Source organism: Monodon monoceros, unplaced genomic scaffold (assembly GCF_005190385.1).
Source record: "Monodon monoceros isolate NGI ecotype Baffin Bay Population unplaced genomic scaffold, NGI_Narwhal_1 Super_Scaffold_2, whole genome shotgun sequence".
Taxonomy (NCBI): Eukaryota; Metazoa; Chordata; class Mammalia; order Artiodactyla; family Monodontidae; genus Monodon; species Monodon monoceros.
This window is the reverse complement of record NW_021703776.1, coordinates 102,751,244-102,760,784: the sequence shown is the minus strand read 5'-3', so window position 1 is coordinate 102,760,784 and position 9,541 is coordinate 102,751,244. Positions and strand designations below refer to the sequence as shown.

At 61.0% G+C, this 9,541-nt stretch overlaps 1 protein-coding gene across 1 annotated transcript; it reads left to right on the top strand.

Moving 5' to 3' along the window:
* Positions 1-798: 798 nt before the first annotated feature.
* Positions 799-7,139, top strand: SHH (sonic hedgehog signaling molecule). Its single transcript, XM_029233937.1, has 3 exons — positions 799-932; positions 3,374-3,635; positions 6,290-7,139. Exons 2-3 carry the CDS (start codon positions 3,413-3,415, stop codon positions 7,102-7,104), a joined length of 1,038 nt encoding a protein of 345 aa, XP_029089770.1. The 5' UTR covers positions 799-932; positions 3,374-3,412; the 3' UTR covers positions 7,105-7,139.
* Positions 7,140-9,541: the final 2,402 nt, after the last annotated feature.

Sequence of the window (9,541 nt, the reverse complement as noted above, 5' to 3'; positions counted from 1 at the left end):
CGAGGCGGCGCGGGCGGGCCCGGCGGGCCCGGGCGGTAGGGAGAAGCCGGTTCCAGGGCGGAGGCGCCTCGCGGCCATGGGCGCCCGGCCCGAGCCCCCCGCCGGGTCCCTCGCCCCGCCGCCCCCGGCCGCCCCGCCGGGACCTACAGCCGCGCGGCCCGGCGCCCGGCCTCTCTGGCCGCAGCGTGCGCTGGCAGCCTTTGAACTTCTGACCTTCTGTCAACTTCCCTCAGACGAACGAAACGAAAACAAATACTTTTTTCCCTGGGCAGTGGCTATTCCCGTTCCCAGCACAAAAGGAGGGGGGAGGGGCAGCCGACGTCGGAGTGGGGTGGGGAGAGCCAGGCCAGGCGTGTACCACGGGCCCCAAAAACGTGCCCTAAAAACCTGGAGGCTGGGAAGAGGGGGTGGCCTGAAAGGCGCCCCCTGCTTTACCCCTTCCCCGTCCTTCCTGCGTCCCCGGTCCTGAGAGTTAAAGTGGGGAAGGCGGGGGACCTGGGAGGTGAGGGCAGGGCCGGGGGAAGGGGAAGCGGCAACGCCTCCCGGGCTCCTGGGGCACCTGCTTTCCCCCCCCGGTCCCCCACTTAAGATAACCACCTAGACTCTGCTCTCGGGTGCGTGTCCCTCCTCCCCCGTCTCTGCGTGTCTCTGTCTCCCTAATGTGACTGCCGCCCAAGTCCCTCAACCATGGCAAGATCGTCCCCAGTGGAACTTTCAGAGCAGTTCAGGAACGCATGAGCCCCTGGTTAATATTAACTCCGAGAGGGGGAAGCGCAGACAGACACGCTCTCACCGCAGGCCGCGGTGCCAAGGGGCTCCGAGGGGGCAGGAGGCCGCGAGGGGCCGGCCTGCGGGCTGCGCTGGGGACCGGCCCGAGGCGCCACGTTGGGCAGATTTCCGGGTGCGTGGCGGCCCCGGGGAGCGGCGCTCAGGTGTGGGTTTGAAGGGAGGGGCCTGGTTTTCCGGAGGGGGGGAGGAGGATTGGCGAGAGGTGTGTGCGGGGACCTGAGGGGACCCTTCTGAAGTCGGGACACCCCCTCCCCCGCGCTGGGGAAGCCCGTGGGCGTCGGCGGTGACAGTCCCTGCTCGGCTCCCGGGCGCGGAGCGGCTGCGCAGACTGGGGAGGTGGCGCGGGAGCTCGGGCGTGGGGAACAACTTGGCCTCCGCCGACACAAAGCCGGGCCCGTCGGCCCCTCTGGGCTTCACGGTGGCTGCACAGAGGCGGGGTTGATACGCGGCACACGACCCAGGGAATTGATAACCGGCCCGGGCTTCCCGGCTCTGCCCGCGACGATCCCGCCCGGCCGGGGCGCAGAGACTCTTGCAGCCGCGGGCCGAGGCCGCGTTGCGCCTGGCGGAGCCCGGGCCTGCCTCGGCCCTGGGTTCCTCGCCTGGGGTCTCCACCTCTTGTCCGAGTGGCGCAGCTCAGAACGCTGGGGGATGGTACACGTGCTCCCCTTCCTGCCCTCCCCCTCGCCAGCGGCCCCGGGGGAAGCCACTGAAAGCTTCATCTGCCCCCCGAAAGCAGGGAGCTGGGCTGCGATGGGGGCTCGGGAAGCGAGTGTCTGCGTGTGCGCGTCGGTGGTGTGCGCCTGCGCAGCCGGTTCCACATCCCGGCTCTAAACTGACCCTGGTTTACTGATTGATTTTCATGTAAAACGCATTCAATCCTCAAGATGACCTCACTCAAACTCTGTCCTTCTGACTTTTTTTTTTTTTAAGAAAACTGTTGGCGGGCCTAGAAACCTGCAAGCGCTGACCTGTTACCAGGACCGCCCCCTAGCCTTCTGCCCTCCCTCCCTCCACCACGCGCGCGCGCGCGCGCACACACACACACACACACACACACACACTTGCTGTATGTCTAACTCTACAACCATATACTGGTTTTTACTGCTGCCAACTACACAGGTCTTTTCCTGTCGCGCAATCGGTCGCATCCCCTTAAAACGCGGCAGCGGCCTTGCAGCAGCCCTCCGCCTCCCGCGCGCTCTGTAAGAAAGAGTTCCCCCAGGCTATAATAGGGTCCTTGCTGGGGCCGGCTGGTCATCTCGGTAACCGGGGTCCCCGCCCGGATATCAGCCCTACCCTCTGCAGAAGTCAACTTGGAATTGTCCCCTATCCCTCCTGAGTCTGCCTCTCTGGGGGACGCCCCCATCATGATTTTGTCACCACCTCCCCTTTTTTCAACCCCGCACCAGCCGCAGTATGAACGCCCAGCGAGTTACTGTGCACACAAACACGCACGTGATTCAACTCTTTCTTGCATCCTTGTCTGAATGGGACCCGAGAATTATATGGGAACTCCCACAGCTTTACCCTGGCTTGAGTCCCGCCTATTCACTGCCTCTTTACTCCTACTGGCAGCTTCCTTGTGGGAGGTGGGGGGAACCCCAAGGGCGGTTTCCAGAAGAAGCCTCCCTAAGGCAAGAGCTCAGAGGCCCCAGGCCTTTCTGGTTCCCCTCCCCCTCCCCTCCCCTCCCCTTCCCCCCTCCACCTCTTAAGTTGGCTCTTCAAACTTGCAGGACACCATTCTGCGCCGGCCAAGAAAACAAGAGGGGGGGAGGGGACAGGTTAAGGAAAACAAGGGACACAATCAGACCACAGAAAAGCCGGGAGAAAAGAGTTCCACGGGGAAAAGGAATGTGGCTGTCCAGATAAAGAATGTTTGTCATCCGGCCCTGGTCTTATTGAAAATTATAACTCACCTGGTTGCCTTTCACTTCTGGTTCCCCCACCCCTTCAGCTGCTATCAGGGTCCCGCCACCCTCTCTACCTTTGGCTTAATTCTCACCTCAGATAGGCGCAGGGCAGAGATAAGGCAAGGCTTTTAACTCTGTAAGAAGTATACCGTGTATTTTTCTTTCTACGGCTAAGTTGCACCCGGGGCCTCTCTCCCGCCTCCTGAGAGGGAGTTTGTCCAGGGAGTTGGGTGGAGCCTTGCACAGGTGCGGAGTGATGGGGCCACAGAAGAGGGCAGGGGCATGGAGGGCATCGTGGAGGAGGACGCGGGCCATAGCCTAGGGTGCTCCTGGAGGCTTCTGCAGCCACTGCCCAAAACCACGCAGTTTACTTATTTCGAAGACAGACATTTCATCTGCCTCTCAGGCCGTGACGGGGGCTCTGCTATTTCAGGTGTGGAGAAAGGCGCTCAAGTCGCCTCCGAGAGGACGTGCCTCCTCCTACGATGCCACCCCCTCCTCCCTAGCTGAGCTCCCCCTCTCCGGAACAGGCCGGCCCGTTCCAGGCCTGGCCTTGTCTCCCTACTTCTGCGCACAGCCCGCATCCTGGGGGGCTGGGCAGAGCAGCCCAGGGGTAGGGTTGGGGCAGGCCCGGACGCTCACGGGCGCTGGGTGCCCCCTTCTCTCCACAGCGGTGCAAGGACAAGTTGAACGCCTTAGCCATCTCCGTGATGAACCAGTGGCCAGGAGTGAAGCTGCGGGTGACAGAGGGCTGGGACGAGGACGGCCACCACTCAGAGGAGTCGCTGCACTACGAGGGCCGTGCAGTGGACATCACCACCTCGGACCGCGACCGCAGCAAGTACGGCATGCTGGCACGCCTGGCCGTGGAGGCCGGCTTCGACTGGGTCTACTACGAGTCCAAAGCGCACATCCACTGCTCGGTGAAAGCAGGTGAGGGGGCGGGCCCACCCATGCCGACAGCACCCCCCAGCAGCTCCAGATCTGCGCCCCAAAGCCCGGCTCACGGGAAGGAGGAAAGTGGGGAGGAGGGGGGCAGACAGGGAGGGGACTGGGTGATGACTGGTGTTTCTGTGGCGGGAATAGACCCCGTGAGGCCTGTCCCGGTCCCCAGCCGGGAGCTGTCCCTACCTTTGAGGCCACAGAGGCCCACGTTCTCTGAGCCCAGATGCAGAGGGCATCTGGCTTCTCGAGCCTTCCCCCACCCCTGTTTCCGGAGTCCCCGCTGCAGGTGGCAGAGACAGGGAGGAAGGATGGTGGGGCGGGGGGGACTGTCCTGGTGAGAGACTGCAGCCCTGCCCAGTCGGCCAGCTCTGGCCCAGAGCCTCTGTCTCAGTAGAGCTTAAGAATGAACTACTCACCACTCGCCACCGGCCCGCACTCGGCACAGGAGGTTCTGCCCGGGGTGGAAGCCTGTGGATTCTGAACTAACTTAGCTCCCTCGGCCTTTGGGAAGAGGCCTGATGGGAGGTAATAAAGCCGGTAGTTACCACTTCCAACATCTGGAGGCCGCAAGCCCAGAAGCATCCGTCCTTATTAGGAAACAGCTGGGCTGCCCTGAGCCACAGGCAGGGCCAGGAAAGCCAAGCCTGCAGCTGGAGCCCCCCGCCCTGCTGCGTGAGGCTGACTTCCCTGGGCCTGCAACGCCACACGCTGTTGCTGGCGAGGAACAGCTCCGGAAGGAAGGCGCGCGCGCGCACAGGCCCCAGCTCCACTGAAGCAGGTCTCTCCAACTCTCGGCAGAAGCCGGCGCATTTAGCAAGACAGTTCACAGTGAATTTCGGAGGAACTGCGTCTCCCCCCGCCCCCAGTTTCGCCTGTTTGTCACCTAAACGGTATTTTAATAGCGTATGTTAGTAGAAAAACACTTTCAAGGTGTCGAGGCACACTTTGGAGGTAAGGAAAAGAGTGGCCTCCTGTAACAACAGAAAGAAAAGGTGTGGAAGCCTGGGGAGAAGGTCTGGGCTTAGGGCCCGGGAAAGGGTCTCAGACGCCAGCAGGGCGGGGAGGCGCGCCCCGACTTCGCGGGGCTCCTAAATGGCGGCGCGGCGCGCCGCGCCGCCGGCTCCGGGCCACCCCTGTCCGCGGGGTCCCCCTGGCGGGGGTCCCTCGAGGTCTCCTCGCAAAAGAGCAGCGGTCGTCCGGCCCGGGACCCCGCCGGGGGAGCCGGGCCCGGCGCGCAGAGCCGCTCATTGGCATTCCGCGCACACGGGCCGGGCGCGGGGCGGTGCGTGTCAAGCAGGGTCGTGCGACTCGACGCCTCGGGCTCGCCTGCGTCCCGGGCGCATTCCGGGCGGCAATGTCGGGCCTCCAAAGGCCGGCCCCGCACTTCATGCCGGAGAAAACGATGAGAAGATTAAAAGCCCTCAGTAATTCCAGCAGGAAGATTCTTTCTCGCGATCTCTATTTGCAAAAAGCAGGATCCCGGAGATTGGAATGCAAAGAAGACGGGGACGTCCCCGCCCCTCCTCCACGGCCCCCTGCGCGCCGCCCGACTCCGATTATTGTCCTCGGGACAGTGAGCCTCAGAGAGCGACAGAGGCCGGAGAAAGCGGGTAGTCAAGGGGCCTTGAGAACCCGGCGCTTCCAGAGCTCGGAGCAGGCCCCGCCATTTAAAATTCAAATACATCTCGAGTGCTTGGAAGAGAGGCCTGGCTGTGCAAACAGTGCTTGTGAGGCCCGGGCTTCTGGAGAGCCCGCGTGTGAATCGCCGGGGGTGCGGCGGGGGGGGGGGGGGGGGGTGCACCCGGGGAAAAAGGGGGGGGGGGGGCCCGAGCGGGGGGGGGGGGGGGGGCGGGGAGGGGGGGGGGGGATGGAAGGAGCCCCTCTTCCAAGAGCGCCTCCCATTTGTTGCAGAAATTACAATGACAATGGCGAGCCCTTTATTGGATTTTAATTAGAAGATCCACACAAGCCCCGGATTTTCACACCTCGGCCAATTCTCTGGAATGTTTGTCCAGTTGCTACAACTACTACAGCTATTTTTCAGCCCCGCCCTCGCCCCCAACCGGCCGACACCAAGGCTCCCCGCTGGGCGCTGGGGGCGGGCGGGTGGGGCGCGGGGAGCGGCCGAGGGTCCCCGCCGCGCAGCCCGGGTGCGGAGCGCACGAGGGGGCGCCGCGCCCCGCGCCGGAGGCGGGAGCAAAGGAGGGTGCGCCCCAGCGCCCGGGTGAGCTCAAGGAGGCTTCCTGAGGAATCCAAGTGGAGAACAAATACCCTCTGAATTCGTGGCGAGGTTGGGTGTGTGCTGAGCCGGCGGGGAAGGGGGAGGGGCGGGGGAGGGGGGAGGCGAAAGGGAAGGAGTGTAACCGGCCTCCCGCCGGAGACGCCAATCGACCTTTGTCACCGCCAGTCCAATCCTAAGAGAGTCGTTAAGGAATGCGTCTGCATCTGAATTTGGTCACCGAGGCGGTGGGGATGGGGAGAGGGAGGTCCGCGCGGGACCAGCCCGGCACCTCTCCCCGGAGCCACGCGCTTCCTCGGTCTGGGCGCGCGGGACACCAAGCGTGCGCCCCCCTTCCCAGTCGCGTCTTCCTCTCGGGACTCACCGCCCTGTCTCCTCTTCTCTCCCTTCTCTCCCCCCGCAGAGAACTCGGTGGCGGCCAAATCGGGCGGCTGCTTCCCGGGCTCGGCCACGGTGCACCTGGAGCAGGGCGGCACCAAGCTGGTGAAGGACCTGCGCCCCGGAGACCGCGTGCTGGCGGCCGACGACGAGGGCCGGCTGCTCTACAGCGACTTCCTCACCTTCCTGGACCGCGACCACGGCGCCAAGAAGGTCTTCTACGCGATCGAGACCCGGGAGCCTCGCGAGCGTCTGCTGCTCACCGCCGCGCACCTGCTCTTTGTCGCGCCGCACAACGGCTCGGCCGGCCGGGAGCCCGAGGCGCTGTCGGGCGCCGGGCGGCCGCCTGGGGGCGCGCCGGAGCGCCGGGCGCTCTTCGCCAGCAGCGTGCGCCCTGGCCAGCACGTGTACGTGGTGGCCGAGCGCGGCGGGGATCGGCGGCTCCTGCCGGCCGCCGTGCACAGCGTGACGCTGCGCGAGGAGAGCACGGGCGCGTACGCGCCGCTGACGGCTCAGGGCACCATCCTCATCAACCGGGTGCTGGCGTCGTGCTACGCGGTCATAGAGGAGCACAACTGGGCGCACCGGGCCTTCGCGCCCTACCGCCTGGCGCACGCGCTCCTGGCCGCGCTGGCGCCCTCGCGCACGGACCGCGGCGGGGGCGGGGGCGGCGGCCGCGTGCCCCCGGCCGCGCCAGGTGCGCCGGCTGCGCCAGGTGCGACCGACGCGCCAGGCGCCTCGGGCATCCACTGGTACTCGCAGCTGCTCTACCAAATAGGCACCTGGCTGTTGGACAGCGAGGCCTTGCACCCGCTCGGCATGGCGGTCAAGTCCAGCTGAAGGCCAGGGGGCCGGGGAGGGCACCGGGAGGGGGCGGGGCGGGGCGGGCGGGGGGAGGGGCGAGATACCGCAAATGACACACGGAAAAAGCGCACGAAATGAGACTTTAATTATAATAATAATAATAAAAAAAGTAGGACAGTCCAAAGTAGACTATAAGGAATCAAAGACCCCGAGAAATTCTGTTGTTGTGTTTAGTTTATATATATATTTTTTTGAATTTTTTGATTCCTGTTTAATTTTGGTTATTTTTTCACCTCTCCTGGCTATTTATTTGTTTGGTATGAATAGATGTTTTAAAATAATATGAACCGGACCTTCAAGAGCCTTAAATAGTTTGTTTCTTGGATAATTTATTATCATGTGAACTGTACTCACGGGGGAAAGATTATTTTGTGAAGCCAAGCGACCCGCTCAGAGTCTATTTTTCTACATGTCCCTCGTCCTGACTTTCAGAAAGCAAAATTCTGTCCTCTCCATTCCTCGTTTGCAACGCTCCTGCTTTTCAGCAAGTGTAAACTAAAACATGCTTCATGGGGGTCCACAAATTATATTTTTATACACAGAATTGTAAATTAGATTTTTGAGAGATCAATACTTAACTGAATTACATTTCATTTTTGAAATAGTGTAAAATATGAAAATATATTATTTTAATTTAACTAGTTTCCAATGTAACAGCCATCTCCTGTTTTGTCTTCTGGGTTGAATATTTGCTTTGTCATCACCATTTTGGCCACATTCTTGGAAGTCAAGACTGTTACACACTCACACACACACATACACTTTTTTTTTCTTGGACAAACTGGAAGAACTCTGTTATTTTTAACTTCAAAGAATTTATTAGAAAATAATATTTTTTAAAAGCGCACATAGTGATGATCCCACAAGGATGGAGCCTGTAGTTTGTACAGAGAAAAACAAAGGATGTTTTTGCATTAATAAATTGAGAAATAACTGCTGTAAATTTACTAAAATGTATTTTTGAATATTTTGTAATAGTTTTATAGAAATAAAATGTACCACGCACAGCCTGGTTAGTATATAATAACTAAGAATTCCTGTTGCAGCCCTTTTTCTTTCCTTTTTTTGGCTTCTTTGTTTGGGAAACCTAGTGCTGACAGGAGTTCCCAGTATTATATTTAGATGTGTTGCTTATACTGTGAATTCAGATCCACTTACGTAGGTAACCGAATCGACTTGTTTGTTTTCGTCACTGGAGAAACCTCAGCTCTGTTTGTATTTATTGTGTGAAAGTCTCTCTACTCAAAGGATGGCGGTGCCGTGCTGGGTGCCCTTCTGCCCTCACCTCCCCCAGCTTAACCAGCACAGCCTCAGTGGCTGCCTGGAGGAGGTGGCCTGGGGCAGTCACCCAGAACTTCCTCCCCAGGCCCCGCGTCATTGGTGGCCGACCTTGTTCCCTCCACTTGGTTGACCCAGGTTGGGGTGCACTGTCCCCCTGGCCTTGCAGGGAGGAGGTCCTAACTGCTTTCTGAAGTCCTGGGGTGCCCTTTTCAGAAGGGTCCCCAAGGAGAGGGCCAGGTGTTGACGATCTGCAGGAGGATGTGTTCCCTGCCTGCTCTGTGCGGACCCGGCCTTCCCTCCTCTCCCGTCACACCCACTAGAGCCTCAGGGTGCCGGGGTCCTCGGGCCACGCTGGTGTCTCCAAGTTGTCTGTCTTGAGTGGTTGTCAGGTGAGGACGTTTGTCCCTAGGTGGTGGTCCTCCTTCTGCGGGCGCCCTGGGGCCAGTGCCCTGTGTCAGCAGGGCCGGGGAGACAGGTCCTCCGTGCCTGGTGCTGTGTCATAGGCTCAGCCGCCCTGGGCGGTCACTCTGAGGGCTTTGGTTTAGTGAAGGCTGCTGTCCCGCTCTGCGCTCTGGGCCCAAATGCCTCTGAGGCTGAGCTTTGGGAAGGTGGGCCGTGTGGCCTCAGGGCCTCTCAGAAGATTAAACAAGGCGGGCCTGGGTTTAGGGGAGCAGAATTGAACTCGACGGCCTCGGGCCAGTCTTGGTCCCACCTGGTCAGGGTCTGGAGAAGCTGCTTCTGAGGCTAGGGCTCAGGTCCCTGGGGGGGTTTCTGTGCTGAGGTCTGGTGAGATGTGGCCCTCCGAGAGGCCGGGGGCCCCGATGGGTGGTGCTGGGGCCAGAGCTCACCCTCCGGGCAGGAGTGGTCCCTGGTCCTCCTTGGTCTCCTAGGTGGTCAGCAGGGTTACGATCCCTGGTAAGGTTAGTGGTTTCTGTTCTGATGACTGTTCAGGTCTGAGTGTTAAGTCAAACCACGAGCATGCAGCACACCAGCAGCTCTGGCCAGACTGAGCCCCCGGACTAGTTAGTGGTCAGAGAGGGAGGTCAGGTGTTGGCCTGGCCCGAAGGTCCCTGGCAGCGCCCCCTCCTGGCCGGGCAAGGTTGTGGCACCCTCGCCTGTTTCCCCCCCTCCC

Coding starts and splice junctions, on each gene's coding strand:
- SHH (XM_029233937.1), top strand. CDS start 3,413: ATGAACCAGTGGCCAGGAGTGAAGCTGCGGGTGACAGAGGGCTGGGAC. Junction 3,636..6,289: donor CCACTGCTCGGTGAAAGCAG/GTGAGGGGGCGG, acceptor CTCCCCCCGCAG/AGAACTCGGTGGCGGCCAAA.